At 37.1% G+C, this 22,753-nt stretch overlaps 1 protein-coding gene across 43 annotated transcripts in view; it reads right to left on the bottom strand.

Annotated features, from left to right (window-relative positions):
• Nucleotides 1-7,024: 7,024 nt before the first annotated feature.
• Nucleotides 7,025-22,753, bottom strand: part of PPP6R3 (protein phosphatase 6 regulatory subunit 3) — a 51,326-nt gene continuing 35,597 nt past the window's right edge. For 8 of the 43 annotated variants that reach the window (XM_086895812.1, XM_086895814.1, XM_086895813.1 and 5 more), the window contains 10 exons: nucleotides 22,429-22,515; nucleotides 20,766-20,863; nucleotides 19,063-19,117; nucleotides 18,239-18,369; nucleotides 17,503-17,621; nucleotides 16,018-16,171; nucleotides 14,826-14,932; nucleotides 13,758-13,908; nucleotides 10,451-10,573; nucleotides 7,025-8,484 (listed from right to left, as the gene is read on the bottom strand). In XM_086895812.1, the coding sequence (XP_086751938.1) occupies nucleotides 8,433-8,484; nucleotides 10,451-10,573; nucleotides 13,758-13,908; nucleotides 14,826-14,932; nucleotides 16,018-16,171; nucleotides 17,503-17,621; nucleotides 18,239-18,369; nucleotides 19,063-19,117; nucleotides 20,766-20,863; nucleotides 22,429-22,515 (1,077 nt within the window). In that variant the 3' untranslated portion in view covers nucleotides 7,025-8,432. Of the gene's footprint in view, nucleotides 8,485-10,450; nucleotides 10,574-10,899; nucleotides 10,918-11,328; nucleotides 11,521-13,757; nucleotides 13,909-14,825; nucleotides 14,933-16,017; nucleotides 16,172-16,759; nucleotides 16,884-17,502; nucleotides 17,622-18,238; nucleotides 18,370-19,062; nucleotides 19,118-20,765; nucleotides 20,864-22,428; nucleotides 22,516-22,753 lie in introns of all 43 variants that reach the window. The other 35 variants (XM_086895824.1, XM_086895823.1, XM_086895822.1 and 32 more) reach the window with 8 other exon arrangements.

Below are 22,753 nucleotides of genomic sequence, written 5' to 3'. Positions count from 1 at the left end.
TCTTTTTTTTTTTTTAAATTATGGAGCTAGTAAGATTATTCCGGTGTTCTTCATAAAGAATTTTTGAAAAATTCTGGTAAGATAAAATTGTCCATCTTTTTCTTCCTTACACTTTCACAGCCACAACAGTCAGATTTACATTAGTGATTGCAGTGTGATGACAGGTACAATTGAGAAATTTTACTGTGCTGTTCACTGTGTGTGCTCAAACTGTGAAAAGGGGCCATTTTTTCCCTTTTCTGGTTTTAGAAGAATAGCTGTGTCTTTCAATATCACACTAACAACTGTTGGAGAACATGCCACTACTTCTGATTATCTGAAGTTGCAAATAGCTGTAAAACTTGATGAAAATAACAAAAGCTTTTTCTCAAACCCATTTAAGCATTCATATTTTTATTTAACAGCTCTAACCTATTACAAATAAGTTTGGATCTTTTAACTAAACAAATGCTTTCCTTTAAAGATACTGACAGTAGTAAAATACATTATAGGAACTGATTTATAAACTTTTTAATACTTATAAAGTATGTAGAAATGCATCATGGGGAAAATAATGCCATGGGTGGGAGGAGTGGTCGTGTTTTCCCTTCTCATTTTACTGAAACTTGCGCAGCTCAGAAGGTTTTGAAGTACTGGCTACTACTATCTAAGCAAATTGAACTGTACAAAGCCTCACTGAACTTCATGTCATCCCACTCCATTTTATTAATTTCACTTTGGTTCAGAATTTTTTCTTCTTTTTTTTAGGATTTAATTTTTCCAACTTCTCCTGTCTCTTTGTTTCATATTCTTCCCTAATTCCAGCATCTAAGTATAATTTTGGTAGGTTTTACTTATTTTCAGTTTCCCATAGAGGAAAATACTATATTTGTATTTCCAGCATTTTGTCATTTCTCAAGAAGTGACTGAGACAGGGAGGAGAAATAGAGTAAGAATTTTAAGCATCGATGATGTTAATTTTGCTGTGTGAAGTCAAGTAAAACAGAGCTCTTCACAGACAAACAAAAAGTTCAAGGTTATCTAGGATGAAGTGAAATTCTAGTCTTTTTTACAAAGATTTGTATAAGAGATATTTTCAGTCACCTCTTTCAGCTTTTACTTAGCAGCCATCATATCTATTTAACTTGCAACATCTATGAAAAAAGAACTTTTACTTCACAAACCTATGCCTTGAGTATGTGGTTTCTGCAGTCCTGGCAATGGTTTGCTCTGTCTTTCCACAACTCCAAATGGTTCTGTGAAATCTTCCATGAGACGTCAGGCAAAAGAGAACCACAAATGCAATACTACCAGGATTCTTAATGGAGAGTAAGGAGGAGCTTCCTGTATATAATACAAATCCTGCAAACAGTCACCCTATTTGTTATTGTCATCCTTTGACTGTAAAAAAAACCCAAAACCCATTTCTAGCACTGATTCCTTTTCCTTTATTTCTGTAAGAAATTATCCTGATAAAGCACTTGGAGAAAAACAATACAAGCCTCTTCTAATGAAAAGCATTGGGAAATACTGACATGGATTTTGCTCTCCCCTTTGCTTCTTAGGCTAAGAGCGGTTTGTTTCAAGTGTTGTTACTGTAGGATTTCAACAGTTCCATCCTCAGCCACCACAGAAGCTGCTATGGCAGCAGCAGAGAGTGACTCAGACACATTAAGTAAACTGAACACCTAATAAATGCCTGCCAGCTTAGCAGTCTCATTACTTTTATTTCTCCCCAACAGAAATGCTTATGCTTATTTTTAAATTTTTAAGACATTCTTAGAGGTTTGTAGCACACATCAAGGTCATAGATTGTTTATAAACAAGTCATTCTTGCTCCATTACCCTTTCTGTTCTGAAGTCAAAAAAGCTTTTTTGTCATAAAAATATACATTGAAGCTTGTCAGAGATAGCAGTATTCAAGCAGTGAGATACTGGTTTGTGTCAAAGCTGGAGCAGATCGAAAGTCCAGAGGCCATACTAAGTCCTACAGTCAGGGAAGTGCCTGTAGAATACCTTGATGACACATATGGCTGGACATAGTAAAAAAAAAAAAAAATTAACTAGTTACTCTGTCAAACATTCCACATTATCAGTCGTATCTTTTATGAGTAAATGAAGACTAAATTCACAGTCCTCACAGCAAGTTAGAGAGGAAGGTTTTGTAAGACAACTGATGTTAACACAAAACCAATAACCTCATTTTGTCTAGCAGCAGCAATCATTGAAGTTTCTGAATCTTGATATTCCAGAGGGCCAGATGTCACTACATAACACACAGCCACACCATGAGGATAAATTCTGAGTTCATTACACAACTTATTCAGAGGATTTCATTAGTGTGTATTTTCTTCTCCCATTGAAACCCACAACTTCAGTCTTTTCCCTTCATGAATAGGATGTCACAGGCATCACTGCCATGAACTATGAAAAAGAATTCTCCCAGGAGCCCAAGGCCGTTTGAGGATTCTTGTTTAGAGCAATCCATTATTCCACAGGCAGACAGCCAGCCTGAAAGATTCCACCTTTTTCTAGCTCACTGAAGTGCTACAATGACCAAGAAGTGAAATGAGGCCTTGCCTGAGATTAAGAACTGCAAACTGCCCTCCCTTGCAATTAAAGCTTTGCCATTTCCCTGCTCTATTTCTTTCAAGCCAGTATCTTGATACTTGAAAGCAATCACCTTTCCATTTGAGTGCTGCCTACCTATAACCTTTCTGCACACTTGTGAACACAGTCTTCTTGCTCCCAATAAATAGTGTGACTGGATCTAATTTCTGTACAAGTGTCACAGTACACAATCATCACTTTCTTGACTCCTTTCCAAACACTTGGCACAAAATTATACCCAGAAGTAGCATCTACTCCTCTCACTGAAGGAACTGGTTAGTCATTTAACACATAGTCCATATCTTCTCATATGACAAAAAAAAAAAAAAAAAGGATGCTGGAGAACAGCTCAGAGGGAAGAGCACCAAGCACGCACATGTACAAATTCATGCCTAACATAACCTGGACTTAGTTTTACAATCCAAGTCCTTTCCTGAGTTACTCCATTCTAGATCGTAATTGAGATTGTAAAAGAAACTCCCAGTTGGATATGCCTTACCATGGGCTCAAATGTATCAAGTAGCTTGGTTAAGAAAGCATCACAGAAATTATCTGACAAAAGCTGAAGTTTGCCTCCCACACCAGAGGCACTGACCTGTTCCTCCTCCCATCAAGATACCTTCATGCTGGCCAGAGACCACTGACAATGTCTACACACGCAGACACAAGCCTGAAATGCTTTAGAATGGACTGTAACATGTACACAAGTATGTCTTCATTCTTCCTGGTATTCTAGAGTTCAGTGCACTTTGGAAACGCTGGGCACTGCACCAGCCATGCTAAGACAATGTATTCTACGCACTGATGTGCATGCACACAGGTGTCAATCTATAAATATTTATTTAAATAGTTCAGTTAAAAATTGTCTTCAGTGCTTGTACATAGAAATAAGTATCAATTCCACATGAATCATGTAACTAAAGTTTGAAACAATTTACTTACCAGGAAGTCACCCACCACTTTCCAAGTTCAGAGAATTGTTTTTGGAGTAGTTCAAACTAGACAAGCAAAGTACTAGCATTAAAAAGCAAAGTGGCACATTTCATCAGCCCTTTTATCTTCCTACTTTATTCTGAAGGGACTAAAGAGAAACAATAGGGCCCCACAGTCCCATGAATATCTCACAGCTCCTTGTTACTACTTTGTCAGTATGCACAGTCCTCCATGGCTCACTCCAAAGCAGACCCTTCTCATCTGAAAGCACATCTCATAATTTTAAGCTTAGCAGTGACTGAAGAAAAACGACCCTTTTAAACAAATACAGCATTAACAAATGTTTCTATAAAGATATAGGAGGAAAGGTGTTTTGGAGAAGTCCCAGCAATGGAAACAAGGTCACTTGAGTTTTAGCCGTCTTAGTTTATCTTAGCAATCTTTCGACTCTGTCTGATATGAGAATCAGTAGAAGACAGACAACATTTTTTATCTTTCATTTGAAAAAATAGCAGAGGAATTTCCCAAACACTTAACTCTGTATGGTGTAAGGAAAAGCAGGTTTTATTTGCAACATCTGCAGTCAGACTTCAGTCCCCTTGTGAAAGAGCCAGTGCATTACCCAAGGTGAAATTGTGACAATCTTTGACAAATCATTGATGTAGATAAGGGGAATGGAAGAAGCCTTCCCAGGTAAGAAAGATAGAAATGTGGCACATAGTGGAGTTTAAAAGCAGACCTAACTGATCCGTAACAGGTCCAGGTTCCATCTGAAAAAATGATGTCTTCAGAATCAAACATCCATCTACCTATCATCCACAGATCATAGTGAGACAACCAGATAAACTTCCCCTGTGCAAATGGGCAAGGATTATATCTCCATTATATCTACAGGACATGAGCGACAGAACCTACAACAGCTAGGCAAGGTGGAGCTTACTCTGGGTGACTGTACGCCAACAGACAATCGTGATCTAACTTACAGTCTCCAGAATCATGATAGGAGACACAGAAAACACAAATCAAGGAAAGCACCCACACCAAACACAACTCAAATCCAGTATGAGGACCTGGAATCAGAGTAACTGCATTTAAGCTATGGCCAGAAAGATAAAGGGAATCCCACCTCATTTTGCAAGGTACTTAGTGACTTAAAGAAGACAGAAATACAGAACACAGTCCCTCTCCAATAAAATATACACAAAACACTAAGCCCAGAGTCACCTGAAAGAGAAATTCTGAAAGATGCTATCAAAGTAACGATAAGCAAAACAAGGTAAAATTTGGGTCTCAATGCTTTAACTTATGGCACTTCTTATGGAGTAAGAAGTACACAGATTTCCTTTGGATATCATAGAAGCGATTACATTCAAGTCATTAACCAAGACTAAACACAGGGCAAATCACAATTTGAAATAACAGAACCTGATCTGAGCAAGTCCAAAAAATGTCATGAACTGTGACCTAAGGAGACAGAAATAAGAATATTTTTTTAATTTTATTGCTGTCTAGAAGCATAGAATTATGCTTCTACAGCATAGATCCTTCCATGCTGTAACCTTACATACTCAAACAAAAATAAGGTAACAGGAAGATGTCAAATCCTTACCTGCTAGCAAGTAAGATGCAGAAGCTAAAGACAGAAGTTAAAACCTTTCCCAAAATGGGTGTTTTGCTACCACACTAACAGCCATTTTCCATCCCAGTTTGGAAAATAATACAGACACTTTCATAATGAAACTGAAAGCACTTACAGTACACTGAAGAAAGCACTATTTATTCTGAGACAGTCAGAAGTGATTAAGTCTATTAATAGAGCCAGTTATGTACAGTAAGTACTTCCTGATATAACTGTATGAGACACATCAGAAAACAAAATCTCCAAGGAAATTAATGCTTTAAAATTTAAACAGAAAGGTAAGTTTATAATGAATGACAGTAAGAGTCTGATTCATCTTCCTCACAAGCCTCCTCAATGGATTTCACACAAAGAATGAATGTCACAGTAAGCTTCCACAGAAGTATGCAGATGACAACACAGAACTCACTGTTTTCAAGAGGTAGATACAAGGTTTAATAGGTGCAAAAATGTAGACTTCACTCAAGAGCATGGTCACAAGGGATTCCATGTACAATGACATAATAAGATTGTTTCCACTATCCTGTTATCTTTTCAGTGAATTAATAGCAATGTTAGTCAAGATGACAGCTTATGCTTTTACTTAAATGGAACAATCTTGCTATAGAACTAATTCAGGGCTTACACTTAAAAATAATGGTTTCACTGGTCAAGAAGGCATGATTCATCCACTCTGCCAGGTGGGAAGAGGCAATGAGCTACTACAGATATTACTGGTCTAGCCACTTTTGAAACAGACTCTTGCTTGAGTAAAAATCCTTCACCAGAGATATCCTGAGGGTTAAATCCACTGCCCATTGATATCAACTGACATCATTATCCTCAGTATCAAGTGACTGAGCCCTCAGCCATTTCAAAGAGCACGGTGGAATGTAGCAGTGGACAAGCCTTTCAAAGCAAGTTCATTTCATCCTAATTGCTGCTAAAAACACTACAGGAACTCAAACCTGTACAAAGGTGTTATACTTCAGTCCATGCTGCAAATGCATTAAAATACCTTTTCATAAAGAAGACTCAAATTCCATCGCATGCAAGTCAAATCTGATTAAACAGGCTGGGTAAGAGCCATTCAGGATTCTCGCAGTACGTTCAAACCTTGGTAAGGCTATGTGAGCAGCATATCAGCAGCAGTGTTGATAGAAGATGGCAAAAGAGGTGTCCTTACACACACCCATACACCCTCCCCTCCCCAAACACACCTCCAGTGCTTTCAAGTTCAGGATTCCTTGTGCAAGTAAGTAGAGTGAGTGGGTAAAACATACCTTTACACTTCCTCAAAACAGCGGACTGATATGACAGTTTGTGAACAAAAGGACAAGCACAAGACTGCCGCAAAGAAGGCAACAGGGCCCAGATTCAATTTCATCTACTGTGTTCTCCAGTTTTCATAGCTACAGAGCTAAATAAATCAACTTTTTAGCACAGGACAAATAGTTCCACTGGAAAGGACTCAAGTTTTCCTCCTTACAAACATCAAACTTATGCAAAACAACTTGCTTCTTGCCAGTAATTGAATTTCTACTTGACTCCAATTCACGTGTCTAAATGAGCTGTTCTGCTGCCAAAGCTGCTTGTTTGGTGACAGATCAAAGTGATAAGAGGACAGCTTCCAAGCTTAAAGCTAACACACAAAATGGTATTGGTCAAGCTGATCTGAAAGTAATTCTGAACTGAAAAAGAAAACCTAGAAACTGATTAGATTCCATTACTTATAAATAAAAAGGCAACCATACCCCTTCTACTTATGATATTGTGCTTTTACCCTTCATTTTCACAGAACTGATCAGTCTGCAAAAACTTCCAAGGACAAGTGCACTGAACCTTGCAGAAAATGCAAAAGAGAAAGCAATAAGGGCAGTGACATACGTGTGGGTTTTTTATTTCTGTATGCAATGTAATGTTTAGGCACGTTGTTTGGGACGCCTTCTGAAATAACTCATTGGCCATTGTTTAGAATATCCTTTTGGCTTTAAATACTGGTCAGGAAAACAAATGATGTAAAAAATAAATGAATAAAACTATTACAGAAACAAAAATGGTTTTGCGTCTGAAAGTGCAGGAGTATTTTAACCCTTTCACCGGACGATGTGGCAATATACAGTATATTGCTTCTGTTTGTTTGAGAAGGCTGTTGGAATTTTACACTGACATAGAAAATTATAAATTACACAGAATTAGTTTCCATAATCACTATATATATACACAAACCAGCTGTGAAAAAACTGGTTTAGAACATACAAATGAAAGCCTCACACAGATCAATACAGTGAAATTACCAATTAACATGCTCTGCTGCCAAAATTCGTATTAAAAACACTATTTACTTTTAAAATGCAGGTACTGTAATTACATTAGCAGCATGAGCATTTCTTTTACTTGACTTGTCTAAAAGGATTATAGCGTTTTAAATACGCAGATTGTTCTGAAATGTTCCATTGTATAATGCTTGGTATTAAACTAAATATTGGTGAACTGTTTAAAAGGCAGGTGAACCACTTAAACACAACAAGCCATGTGCACTCCAAATATTCTAGTGTTTCACCTGGAAGGTATTGTTTCAAGCAAACTAGACTTAACAGAACATATGGCTTTACAGTAACATCAATTTGTCAACTAAGCTGTTGCAATAAATACTTAAAATCTCTACCAATAGACTTACATTTTTTGATCTGTTTTGAACGATACAGAAAACAATTACCAATTAAAAAACCTGTTGTAAAATGCTGAACACCAAAAAATTCTTATTTAAATCACTTTTTTAAGCTAAACCAACCAAAATAACATTTATAGGGCATCTCAGTTTCAAAAAAACATGACTTTTCTTTTTCTTTTTTTACAAGGTGAAAAATGTAAGAAAACTGCTAAATACTTTGGTCACACTAATCGTCAAATAGTTATGTCTCAAATACATTAGATTTTTGTATTCACTTTTTTATAAAACTATTCTTACAGCCATTTTAACTATAGTAACACTACTGTCATCATTACATGGGTAGCAGGATCTTATTTCACAGGCCCCCCATTATTTAGAACAATACAATATAAACATACGCAAAAATTATTGGTATTTCTCAATGTGCAATATTTTTACACTTATGAATTTCTGTACAATGTCTTAAAATCTAGAATATAAATGTTGCTGGTCCTGATTCCTTGCGAAATTAGTGCAGCAGTGACTGGCTTCAACAGGGTCTAGATGATATCCTCAAGAAACACTCAAACACCTGGACATCAGTTCTTTCTCTTCAGCCAAGGTAGTAGACATCACATATCATACAGGGCCGTTAACAGATGCCTCTCCTAAATGGGTATGTTGATCAGTCCTAAGAGGCCAAAAAATAGAGATATAAGTATACAAGACAGATTCAAAGCAAATTCAGGGAGGTGCAATAAAAACCAAACAAAAAACCAACAACCCCAAATATCCTGTGTAGCATAACCCATGAACTGAAGGAAGGAAACTTGTGCTAATAACATGCTCATCCCAATTATCTTCTGCAGTCCAGCATTTCTGGAGTACTTATTTCCTAATTAAGCATAGCACTCAATTAACCAAGCATACCACTGAAGAATGTGTGATCTTCATTAACTGAGATAACAAGTGATCTCTAGAGACATGGTCTCAGAGAATTACTAATGAAGAGCACATTTCTGATACTTGTCCAAATTTTATTCAGTGAGGCAAAATGTGATACCACGAGTATTTAAGGTTGCAATGGAAAGCCAGCAGCTAAGACACAAAAGGAAAACAACAGCGTCTTAAAAAACTGCTTTAGTTATTAATCTAATCTACAAAGAGCCTTTCACAAATACTTTCAGTGTCAGTCCATTAGGGTGAAACGTTCATAAAGTATGGAGGAAAATGGAGAGCAAACCTACAAGAGTGAAAATAGTAACAGAATATACATTTCTAGATAAAAGTTTAGTGTAAACATGGGCTCAATTGCTCTGGACTGGGACAAAGAGATCAAACCAATGCATGAGGACATTAAAAATATGCAAGCAACAGCAGCAAAAAGTCTCAACTTCCATTCAGTGCAAGTCTATGGAATACATCTGAAGATTTTCTAAAAAGAATGCAAATACTGCTTGAAACTACAGATGAGGAGAGTTATCTGTAACTCCTGTTCTCTGATGGTGGACATCACAGAGAAGCCACTCTGGGGTCTGTGCTCTACATGCACATGAGCAGCAGGAGCCCCCTAGCTAAGTCTTTGGCTGCTAAGCTCTAAAAAATGTGAACATAAGGGAAAAGACAGACAGCACTAGACAAGAGCAAACACTTCGTAGAGAAACCCGGAAGGTAAGAAACAAACGTTGCATGGACAGGAAGTGTGACAGCCTGCACAACCATCACTCACTTATTAACTGGAACGAAGTCCATGACAGAACAGGGCTCCTAGAAGATTACTCCTGCTAGCCATCAGCCAGAGACCTATCTAGGGGACTCCTTCCATTAGTCATACATACGTGGAGCCGCAAAAGCACCATTGGGTTTATCTCAGTAGTTATCCTGTGCTTATGAGGATCTACTGCAACAGCCACCTTTAGAGAAAATTCTGAGCTTTGCTGAAGCCAGCAGGATTCCTTGAAAAGAGTTCTCTGAGTTTTCCCACAACCTGAAGGCAATCTGGCAAACAGCTAGCTCTGAGAACCCTCTGTTGGTTCAGACAAGCATCTTTACTCAAAAGGGAATCACCTAGTATCCAAGGACTTTTTCCCTACAATTTAATACTTATCAGCATTAAAAAAAATATTGTCATCTTGATGAAGACAGCATCTCTAGGAAACACTGTGAAAGTTTTTGGGTTTCCCACTGTAAGTATACAGGGTTTTTTTTTCTGGTTAGAATCCCCTTCTTGATCAAATTTGACATTTATGCAGAGCAGGAAGTTAGAAGAAAGACCTAATTAAATACTGGCTCATAAACAAGTCTTAAAAACCAGAATCTAAATTTGTCAAACATGCTTACATCTTTTTAGTCTATACACAGTATAATCGGAACATGCAATAAAGATCTGTGCATCAATTCACTATTCCAATTTGGTTACATTGTCACAAAATAGAATAGGGATATTTACAACTCCCTGCAAGAAAAATACACCTTTGATGACTCGGGAATCTTAGAATCAAGAAAAAAAAAAATGAAGACACAACTTGTGAGGATTTAATAAAAGCAAGCACATTTTTAGAATGAATCTAACAGGACTGATCTCTTTAGATAAATCCTATTAGAAAAGCACACAAACTGCTATTTAGAAGATTGAAAGCATCCTTGACTGCAGTTACCTCTGTTCTGAACTGCTGTTAGTAGGCTGAAGACCTGAAGAGACCTCTTCTGCAACCTCTGTATTCTCTTCTACTACATATTTACAAGAAGGATCCTGCGAGGTAGTCAATTTTCCTTCCTCACTTAAAAAACAAAACAAAACAAAAGCAGGAGGTTATTTAATGTATTTAACTTTGAAGTTTATTTTTAGGGAATTTCAGGCAACAGGAGAAAACTGAGACGGGTCCATATTTCACATGCAAATGGATTTTAAGTTATGACAGCAACATGAAGATCAAGCACATGGCTCTAGACTTTACAAACACCTAAATGATGCACTGGTGTTTACATCCATTAAAACTTGAGAAAAGGGCAGGAAACACAGTGATTGCAAATAAGATCAGAAAGGAATAAAGGAATGTATGAGATGCCTGAAGTGATAACAACCATGATCCTTTACTATACATACCGATAGGATTTCAACACTCTGAAGCCAGAAGTAAGCAAAAAATGGAAGAAAGTATAAAAGAAATTCAAGATTCCCTCAGAAACTGGCATAAATAAAGTGTGTCCATGAAACATACCAGCAAAATCAGTAACTCATCACTATCTTACATACTCCACAGTGAATACTATGTATGGTTTATGGGGTACAAAGACTGCAGCCCAATCTACTTCACAAACTTCTTCTAGTAGACAAAAGCAAAGTTCAGTGAAAAAGCTGTACACTCACACTATGGAAGACAGTATCATGTAACCAGGAAGCCTCAAAAGTCATTAGCAAACAAATCTTCTGGTTTGCCTCTAAACCCAAACCTTTCTGCCTCTCTATTCCACCCTCTTCCACTTCATCCACACCATTATGAGCAAACTAAAATACAAATTTGAGCATATATACCTGCAACAGATAGTTATAAAGTAGCTCTGAAGTAGACAAACATCAGTCTTATACCTCTGTGGCAACAAATCTATTTATTCAAGAAGTGCCAATCTCCTCTGCTGGTTTTCTTCCTATTCTCACAGTTCTCCTTTCCATGGGTCCTTTAAATTTCAATGAATCCTTCTCTTTTCTCCTTCTATCCTGCAGAGCCTGCAAAAATACTGTCTTTTGCATTGCAATCTCTCATCAAGTTTTCCCCATCTAATCTCCCCATCTCATTTTTCTTGATACTCTTTGCATTCCTTCCAAATAAAATACTTGTCACTATCACCATTGAAAGTGATGTCCTAGCTTTTTTTATTTTTTCAAAGAGGCAGTCTCTGCTAGCATTCTTCCTACTTCTGAACTAAGTTCAGAAATCACATTTTTGTCCTTTACAGATTTCCGCAGATTAGCTACTGTACTTATGAATCCCCTTAATGTGGATTTGAACACCATCAGTTTTCTTCTGACAGAAATCTAGATAAAGCTGAAGTCTGAAAGCGTCCACTTTGAAAGGCAAACAGGCCAGAGTAGGACTCCCCCTCACTACTCTTAATTATCCCTTCATTTAGACCAACAAGTTGGTTTAAAAAAATGCCACTTGAGCATTAATTCACTATGAAGCTGCACATCTCTATCAGAGTATAACAGTCTACATTTAAGACCTCATCTTTGAGCCCCCTTATATGTTTCTTTGACATTTCCCTTCCAAATCAAGATCCCAGCATCCCCTTTACTACAAGTTTTCTGTATGCAATCAGACAGTGGCTGGTAATCTCATCTTTCCCATAGAAGATTGGACCACATAAACTTTCAAGGTTCCTTCTTACTGAGACAATTCTGTGATATTGCCTCCCTTTGCATCTCTATGTCCTTTTAACTACAGTTCCAGCAGGTAATTCCATGAATGTAGGCAGGAGCTGTCACCAGATGCTGCCTCCTTCATGTTAGTTTTTGCATCAGTATCACAAGTCACACAACTTGAAAGTGCACGTGAGCTAAACTAGTTTGAGGAGAAGTTTAAAGACACCATGGATAACTAAACCAAATTTGTAAACATCTAAGAGTGAAGACCACGTAAAAGCATTGTGCAAAAGACAAAACAAACTGGAGAGCAGACATCATTTACTAAATCAGCAATGCACTATGGATGGCTTCATGTCACATCAATCTGCACGGAGTCCCAACACCTCTCTGAAGTGCTGTGGTTCATTCCTCTATCAACGCCATTTGATTTAGAAGCATTGTTCAGACACAAATTTTCCCTCCTCTGCTGAAAGACCACAAGAAGTTAAGTCACTCAGATAATCAAAAGGATGGAATCAAGAGTGACAGAAAGCTGTTTGGTTTTCAAGATCTGTTCATTTTGGATGGTTCAGGAATTATCTCTTACCACTAACAAAGTAAATTAATTTAAACAACAGACAGTGTAGAGAGTAACACTGGAAAAGTTTCTTATTCTGGAATCAACTTGGGGCTGGTGTTTTTTAAGCAACTTCCAAGACATACTGACAACTTCTTTTTAGTACTTAAAGCTAGAATAGGGACAGATACTAAGAAGTTATTCTAAAAGAAGAAGAGGGTTGCATTTCAAAATGCTCTAGCAGTGTGTTCCAATTTGCCAACTTCAGGGTGCAGGCAGAACACACCAGCTTCAATAAAGGCAAAATTTTTGCAAGTCATACTGCTTGTAGTCTCTGTTTCCCTACACAGATATTGGATACTAAATAAAAAACACTTGATTGTTAAATCTGAGATGACAGTATCTTAGTAGATGGAATGGAGTAGACAACACTGAAATGTGCTTTGCTCTCATAAAAGGATCACAGTATAATATACAATTTGACCATGTTGTAATGACACTTTTTCCTGAATCTTTGTATCAGAAGATAGCAAAATTAGAAGTTGCTCTTCGGTTATTCTAGAATTCCATGTGCCACCTGTAGTCCAGAACAGATTTAACACCATCGTGCATACCACCAACAGTGATCACCCCAAGTGTCTGATCAGCTACACTCAAAAGCAGTGCCTGGCTGGCCTTTGACTTCTGTCTTCCATCCTCCTGGATGAGAAGAATGAAATTCCAATCCAAATCTAAGAGTTCTGTGCAAAATTTTAAAAGCTTAGTTTTGATATGCAATGTTAAAAGAAAAATGCACAATAATGTGCATCAGGGACAAAAGTCAGTCTTCTGCTAATAACCTTCCACTGAAACTAAGGCTTGATAAGTCAAGTTGCATGTTATAGTAACTGACTAGAAGTCAAATTTCCTAAAAATTACTTTAAAAGGTTTCAAGTTAAAACTTCAGGAATTATCTTTTAAAAAGAAGTCTCTCTGATAACACAGTACTCCATCAACCGTGTTCTATTTACATGATGGGAAGACAATAAATAGGCGTTCTCACCTTTTGAAAACAGCGGTTTCAGTTTTAGCATCTACAGTTAGGCTCAGTGTCTCCTTCATGCTGCCATTCATGACTGTCTCAGTTACCTTGTCTGCATTTTCCACATCATCCTCTCCATCTGAGCTGGCCTCCATAGCAACACTTCCAGGGGCTGCAAGTAGAAATAGAAACAATTTAGTACATGGCTGGTTATGTTTCTATTTCATGTGCAAGCAGTATGTCAAGAACAGTACTGCAGTTTTCTACTTTCTTGAATTCTTCCTTACAGAGAATGTCACCTTTCTTCAAGTGCCACACAGATAGCCTGAGTATTACTTAGAGATGGTTTAAGAAAAAGCCACAGTCTGTAGCTTCTTTCTTTTTGACTGACAATGGTTACTGCATAGTTTTGCCTTAACAGTATTACAGTGAATTACTTTTCTGTACAGTCAAATTCATGACAAGTCTACACAGTACAAATTTGACTTTAAGCTTCCAAGTACTGACAAATCTTTGGCATGTCCAGTCTGCCTGGACTTCTCACCTGCACTTCTTACTCCCTCTGGTAATAACAGATACAAAAAAAGCATATTAAAGTATTTTTGTCCTTTTAACCAGTTGATACATCTAGAACAAATAATTAGGGCATGCATGGGACGGTGGCTTAGAAAGGCATGAGCAGGAAGGAGAAATCTGAACACATTAAGGCTACTGGCCTATTACCACACAGGACAAAACTGGAGGTATTCTTTTGGGGCATCAGCTCAGCTAAATGCTGACACAGGTGAGAAGATTTTCTAACCAACTGTTAACTTTCTTGTAATGCTTTTCTGTCCATAATGTGCAGATTTTTAGAGGTATTCAGTAACACTGGCTCTTGTTTTAAAATGGAAACTATTTTAAACAGTTTATAAATTCTTTGAAAAGTCACTTTTAATACTTGTCAGAACAGGTATTAAAACCTGTCAGAAAAGCAGCAGAGCCAGAGAAGAGTCTCTGGAAACCTAAAATTTTAACATTCAGGGAGACTTTTCTTATGTACAACTCCTACAATCAAGCCATTTGCATTTGGGAATGCAGTTTACTTACTGTCTAGCTGTGTGGTAAGAGTAGCTGCATTTGCACTCAAGGGATCACCTGGATCTGTGTTTGTTTCCATTTCCACAGGAGAATTACTTCTTAAGGAGTCTTTTGAGCTTCAAGTAGAGTAAAAAAAACTTTAGAAACATTTCTGTATAGAAAGTGAAGTGTTCTTAAAACAGGATTAGTTCTCTATGAAAGCTGTAAGGCCTAGAATTATACTGAAACTGAATTACAGCAAGTTTGTTTCTATGAGTGCTGAAAAGACATGCTAAATAGAAATTTAGTACTGCAAAATGCACCAGAACTGAGCTGAGGGTGTTTGATGGTCATTTAATTTTTACTTAATTTTGTCACATTACCACTATGAATAGACATGTCCCTGGTAACTAAGGCATACAGGTATCACCAGCTCTTTGCAGTGTTTCCAAATATTTTTAACTGTTTTGCTAAATGCATTTTTCTAACTTGAGAGTTCTCTGAGACTGCCAGCACAGTCATGAACCATTACAAAAGTGATTTCACTACTTGATTTCATATACAGCATAGCTACAAGTTTTTCATTCTAAAGAAACTCAGATGACAAGATTCAAGATGACACTAGGAAAACATCTCACCATTTACAGACTGTTTCTTATATCCAGTAATGTGGCAACTCCCAAGTCTTCATTTTCTAGGGCCTAAATTTGATTATCAGTTTACCTGCCTCAATCATGAAACAACACCGCTTTATATTGCAAAAAAATCATACTTCTATAGTTTTAATAGTCTAGCTGTTTTAATGCCCAGACAGAAAGTCAAAAGCCAAATGTATAAGAGTAAAGTCTTCCAATACGAGCAGAAATTAATTCTTGACTGCCAATATTTGGCAACCCAAAATTTACATCAATTTGATTAGGTACATACACAAGATTTCAGTAGAATGTAGCGTTCAATCCAAAAAAAGAAGAGCATTACCCTGGCTGTTCTCAAAACTGAGCAGAACTACTTAACCTAGTTATCACAGCTGCATAACAGTATGAAATTAAAAAACCCAGAACACTAGTACCCACCCATCCTGGAAAGGGAGATCATACAGACCACCCATGCTGTTAGAACACACAGCGCTCTTCAGACACTTTTATACACCACCAACACAGGCTCGTGTAGAGATGGATGCCCCAAACAAACCAAACTCACCCTGAATAACTGACATTCTCACCTCAAAGAGGATGTGAAGTCAGAAAAGGAAGCCCAGCCAGTTTCTTTAGCTGGCACAGGTGCTTCACTACTCCACACAGCAGAGCCAACAGAATCCAGACTGGCACCATGTGCAGTCTCCATGGGTACATCGAAGTTCGCTGACCAGTTAGGTGCTGAAAAGCCATCATGAAGTTCATTAGGAACAAATTCCTATAAAGAACATCAGCGCACATATGCCTAACACACTGATTCTCTCTATGTACATTCCATAAAGAGAAGCAAGATTCATAACTAGACTTGAAAGCACATGCAGAAAAATCCTGTACATCCTGTTAAAAAATGAATGTATTCTCTAAAAGAAAAATTGTGCTAGTAAAGCAGAATTTAAAGATCAGTAATTCAGAGTACTCCACTAAAAAAAAGTTTATCTGAAGAAGAACAAAACTAATAAAACATATTAAATCACAAGTACAATCCACTTTATCCTTCAAATTAACCTCAATATTTGTTACCATTTTTCAAACTAATTTCTATAATAATGAAAATCATAAGAGTTTTCATCCTTTTACCAATTTCTTCAAATAACTTCTCATGCACTAATACCATTGCTAAGTTTCAGAAAAGTTTGAGGCTTTTAACAACTTAAAATATTTATTGATATTTTAAATTTGGGACCAACTGTGAATAGCATCTAATTTAGGATAGGTCAATTCAAAATACTTCACCTACCCAAGGGAAACATGTTTTTCATTAACACTTACATACAAAAAAACAGGCTGAAAAGGAAGCTCTGACTAGCAATTAGAAATTCCAACCCAGGCAGATATGGGAGGAGACCCACATGGATCAAAACTTGTTTGACACACAGATGCCAACGACACCAATCTGACAAAAGAAAAGAAAACCCTTAACTTTTCCTTCTAATTTAATTCCTTACAGTCTAGATAAACACAGGGCTTTTACCTACAAACATTTCCAGTTTAACAAAAGCCAGTTTAGTCTGACTTGAATGTGAAAACTTTTCAACCTATTACATCAGGTAGGATTCCACGTAGGAGTCTCCTGATGTGTATCTTTCATTCACATTTGAAACCAGAACAACGCAAGTTCACTTAGCTTCTGTAGGATGCCTTCCAAAGAGCACTGTTAGACAAAAAGCTGGTCTGAAAGGCTTCCAGTAAAAATACCATCTTTTGGGTTTGGATAATAACATATTAGGTTTTTGTAGGTACTCAGTATTCATAAATGAGTATTTAATCCTTCCCTTTCTGACTACTCCTCCTTTAACTCTTCAAGAGTAGAATCATGAATTTTAGAGAGAGTAAGTAATTTAAGACGTGTAAGGAATTCAAACTTCCCAATATGTGCATGCTCTGTGGTAAGTGGGAAAGACTACTTTAAGACAGTTGGAATAAAAGCAGTCAATGAGGAAATTCCTACGAAGTCAGCTGCTAGATCTAACAATTTCCAATAACCCAAAGCAGCAGGGAATAAAGCTACGTACGTTCATTTAAGTCTACTTCCATTTTGTCCTCTGTATTGGTGTGGGATTCGAACAAGTCTTGTTTAGTTCCATCCTCTTCTTCAGAATCTGTACTTTCTTCACTGTCTGTACTGCCCGAACTTCAAATACAAAGAGAGAGTTTACATTCTGTTTTTAGTATAATACCCTGGGCACAAGGAAATACTGCAGAGTTTCAGGCTAGAGAGAATTACAACTATGTCTGACACATTGCTTGAGGCATAATTTTTAACTCTTAGTATTCCCCTCATTTCTCTCTCAAAGAAACCAGGTTTAAGATATTTCACTTGAGCACAAGAAGACGCTTTCAGTAGATACTGAGGGAGGCTGCACAGCCCTGAGTTTTGGGGACTAGATGCTCCTTCCACCCAATGCATTTTCCTATTTCACAGCCATACTGGTACTGTAGTGAGGGCAGCAAGGTCTAATAGAGGTGTGAAACTGGGCTGCCTTGTCCAAAGCAAGGACAGCTGGGCCAGTTTAAAAGCAGAAGAATACACAGCAGGAAAAAACCCCCAAAAACTAACAAGCTACAAAAGCCAAAGTCCACCTTCTGCAAATTATGGCTGGTAAACAAAGCACTAGAGCCACATCTCCACTGAACAGAAATACCTAGTTATGTTGGACAGTCTGTGCTAATAGACAGATTGAACCAGAGGACAGGTGCGTTACTGCAGGCTCACTACACTGCTGTTTGGATGAGAAAAACCCTTCTCACCTGGAACGCCTCTGGGACTCTGGTGCAAATGCAATATGTTTTTCTTCCCAAATGTCTTCCTCATCAGAGCCACCATCATCAAACTGTTGTATCCGTTCCTTACAGCATGCCTCAAACAAGGCTATATTGCCCTAAATGCAGCAAAAGTATAAAAACCATATATATTAATGAACATCTTGAAAATACATGACTGTTCTGAAGAGAATCTTAAGCATTTCTCTAAAAGCAGCAGAAAACCAGAATGTCTAAATTTAAAGCTTGTCAAGAAAATATGCAGTGCTCCTTGTTTTACTTGGCTACTAACAAGTGGAGTGGACCAAAGAACGCTTAGGAACTTCCATCATGTTTAAAAATGGGATGTGGGAGTGACCCCAAAGAGCTTTCCAGATAAACAGAGCAAAAAGTACTCCAGCTTTACTTTCTGTAGTGGGGGGTCATTTTAGTTCAACCAGCAAATAATACTGAGGTTCAGAGACTCAGTCCTTACTTTCCCTGTCACTACAATCTCTAGAATCTAAATCTAGATCTAAATCTTCTAAAGAAGATTTAAAAAGCTTCTAATCATATAACACAAGTGTGCAACGTGCACAAATCAGATCTAAACCCAGTTACACAAATTAGAAGCAATTCTGCTTAATACTGATCAAAAAGAACAACAAGTGTCTTCCAATTAGTAAATCTCAAGATATGGGAATCAGGTAGAGTAACTATTTTCCAGTGATTTCCACATAAAAGGAGTAAATATAGCCATTGCCAAAACTCTGAGGTCATGCCAAAGTTTAAAAAACAGTAATTTTTCTGATAATATTGGAACACATACTTACACTTTCATTTGTATTGAGGGTAAAGTTGATGTCCGAAACCCGATCAAAAGAAACACTACAAGAAAAAAAGAAACGTACTCATTGAAACAGGGCTTTCTATTGTGACATGAAGTTATTTAATTTCTCTTTGGTTTCTTATTTTCCAATAATCTAAAAATGGAAGATAAAAAAATAAAGTAGTCTCCAACACAAAACAGTCAAAATTACACACCAAGGAGGCCTGGCATTTCTGTGATTTTTTTCACTGTTAAGTATCTTCAACAACAACATAGAACATTGCCATCTACAGTTAGGTGTAGAGATGCAACAAGCCTAAACAAGCACAACTGAAATTATATACCCAAATCTCAAATACTGCATTGCTATGCACTGGAAGAAAGCTAGGCCTAAAGAATGCCTAACCTGACTACGCTCTACCATGATATACCTCAAAATCCTGTAAATATCTGCATTTACAGTTCTTACATATTTTAACAGATTTCACCCTTCTATCAAAGGGCCTTTCAACAGGAAGAGACAAAATGAAAAAATAATATCTAAATCTGTTTCCTAGCAAAAGAACCCCACAGATATTTTTTTTAACCAATCACTGAAATATTTTTCAAAGGAACCTAAGTTGCAAGTGTGACTGTCTTGCTACGCAAGACACCACCTGAGTTACTGTGTAACGCTATGCAGGTAACTTAGAGTGTAACTGATTCTTGCACAGAAGGCCTAACTTCAAAGCAAATTCCTCAATTCTAACAAAGTTAAGGAGTATCCTGCATTACTTCCTCTACCATCATATCTTGATCTCTTATGTCAGCAGGTCCTGTGGTGTAAAAAGGCAGCAATACTTCTTGGATGGAAGATACGAGCTTCAGTCAGACATCATTTACTAAACACGCCTTATAGAAGAGCACTGAGATTATTATAAAAATACGTTCTAAAAACCATCTTAAAGTAACACTTTTTATTCCTACCTGCATGTTCTGGCATCCCAAGCCATAAAATCTTATAAAAACCACGATCAACTCTATGATCAGCAAGAACCCCTAATCTCCCCTTTTCCCTTTATTGCATCCATTTACTTATGAAGAAAGATACCAGCTTTTGTGAGGAGTGTTATCTGTTGTGTGCTGGTTTTTGTTTAGTTTGGGTTTTTTTAACCTGACCAAGATTGTTCTCATTTCCTCATATTTCACCTAAGACTACTTATAGAAATAAGTCTTAGCTGCCTTGACCTTATAAACATAGTCAGTTTTACAATGGCCTTCCTTACTCTCCCCTACAGAAAAGTACACTGAGAGACACGTTGCTCCTGTTATCTTTTCCAGGAAAACTTAGAAGTAGAGCTATTCATCTGGTCATCAGCAGGTGAAAAAACTCTGAGACAATGAGAAAGTGACCCAAACAATGTCAGGTCAACAGAGATACGCTCTGTTAAAAAGACTGTTAAAAAGCAGAGTTATAATTCAGTTTTTTGTTCACAAGCACAGCATTCTCTACATTGGCACAACCAGAAAATTAGAAAAAGTAGAGAAACTGTTGCTTTCCTCTGTTCAGGGAGGCTTCTATCAATGCACACAGATGGCACATAAAGACAGGACTGACTGCACATCAGTAAATGCTTGTGCTTATCATCAGCAAAACCACAGCCAAAAACACAGTAAGAAAGAAAAATCACAAGACTACAGCTAAATTCAGTGTAATATTATACTCACTTGCCAATGTCATCTTGATCAGCAAACTTCTCATCGTTGAAGCCAAACTGGTCAATAAAATTGGACGTCATTTGTTGCATCTGATAATCAGAAAAGGCCTGGCAACCCCAGGACCAACGACAGTGATATAATGATTCTACTAATACTCTACAATCTATTTGCCCATTTTGCTTCAAAGAAATAAAAGTCTATTTAAAGTAAACATAAAAGGACAGGAAAAGGATTTGTCGTAACCTCTGAATGCTGAAAGGTAGCATCAGCTACAACCCTACTTAAATTTACTGACTTGAAAGTCAATCTAACAGCTTACAATAAAAAAAAGTTAAAACTGTAGGTTAATCACATTAAACAGCACCTTTCCAAATGCACCCCAAAGAAACTATAAAAGAAAAAAGCTGTCTTTTCTCAAAATAACGTAAAGTTATAAATAGTAAGAACCAGGAAAAGTAAACTAAATGTAGATACTAAAGCACAGCTGCATATTTATTATGCAGGTATCACTAGCAAAATCAGTCTCGGGCATACACACCTGCAGCATCTATTAAATACTAGAAGAATGAAACCAGTGAACATTTTAGTATCGGTGCAGTGTCACTGACACAAATCTGCTGTTTTTTTAAATAAAAATGACAGTGTCAACTGCTAGCAGATTGGTATATACACTAAGGTACATGTGGGCATCATCTATCCATAACAATAGGTTTTTGTCTCTTATTTTGCAGGACTGTCATTAAATTATAAATTACTACACATCCTCTAGGGACTTTTGATAACATTATTTCCATGTGTAAAGTCAGGCAATGCTAAGACAATCTAGGAAATAAAGCTGTCATGTCAACTCTTGGTTCCTTGCCCAGGTAGCTGAGGGGACACAGTATGGTGGTAAAGTTGAACAGAGTGAATATGGAAGGAAAACAAGAGAACAATCAAAAAACCCCAAGTTTATATTAAGGCATTATGAAAACTGAAGGAAAAGAAAATATATATAAAAGGAGGAGGTATACAGCAAGACAAACTTGAAAGAAGCAGCACTGGACCATCTGCATTTCTCCAGATTAACTACCTGGAACTGCTGGGATTGCCTAGGCACAGCAGGTCACTAAGGGGATGCATGAAAAGCACAGAGATATTAGAAGATCTTACTTTCTCACTAAAGCTGCTACAGATAGCACCCAACTTATCAAGTTTTTGCACAGGTGCACCTTACAGGTACAAAAGCACTTAATCAGATAAAATGCATCATCAGATTCTTTACAAATGAGCCACCACCCACAATTCAAACTTAGACAAGCAATTACTTATTATAAAAACTATAGAAAATGCATAAAATACCAAAGCCAGTATTAGCCTAGGTAGTTACTATACAGCTGTTAGTGTGATCTGAAAGATTCTGGTTAGTAACCCACACAAATAATGCCATCTAAAGCATCTGATTGTGCCACAAGGCTCCCACCTGTTCACTGCCAGCAAAAGAATTCAAAGAGATGCTTATGAGTCTGGTAAGATACAGCTGTGTGCATGCACACAGGCCTAAGTTTTAATTTAAACTTTCTAGATTTATATTTGCTTGTGAGAGAAAATAAAAATACCCCTTCTTTTTAAAAAAGTCTTAATTTGCTTTTACAGAAAAAACAACTTAAGCTGTTAAAAGAATTCAACTCACCTGCTGCAAAGAAGAATCCTGTGAGAAGCCAGTTTCTTTAAAGTCTATTTCATCATCACTGGAAGAATGAATGTGGCAGGTCGTAACCTATACAAAGAAATTGGGCCATTGGCATAGTATATAATGCATTTGTTTCAGATACAAGACATTGTTTTAATGCTTTGTCTTTTTATTCTACTGAAAACTGGAGTTTAGAGGTAAGTTTTCAATTAAGTTTTACTATTATTACATCAAGTACCTCCAAGCACTTGATTATATATCTGAAGGGCCAATTAGTACCATTTTTTATAAGCCTAAAATTCTTCCTCTTTACATGATCCTTCTT

This window comes from Cyanistes caeruleus, chromosome 6, assembly GCF_971803275.1.
Source record: "Cyanistes caeruleus chromosome 6, bCyaCae1.hap1.1, whole genome shotgun sequence".
Classification (NCBI taxonomy): domain Eukaryota; kingdom Metazoa; phylum Chordata; class Aves; order Passeriformes; family Paridae; genus Cyanistes; species Cyanistes caeruleus.
Note: the sequence above shows the minus strand (reverse complement) of the source record. Positions and strands in the feature narration are given on the sequence as shown.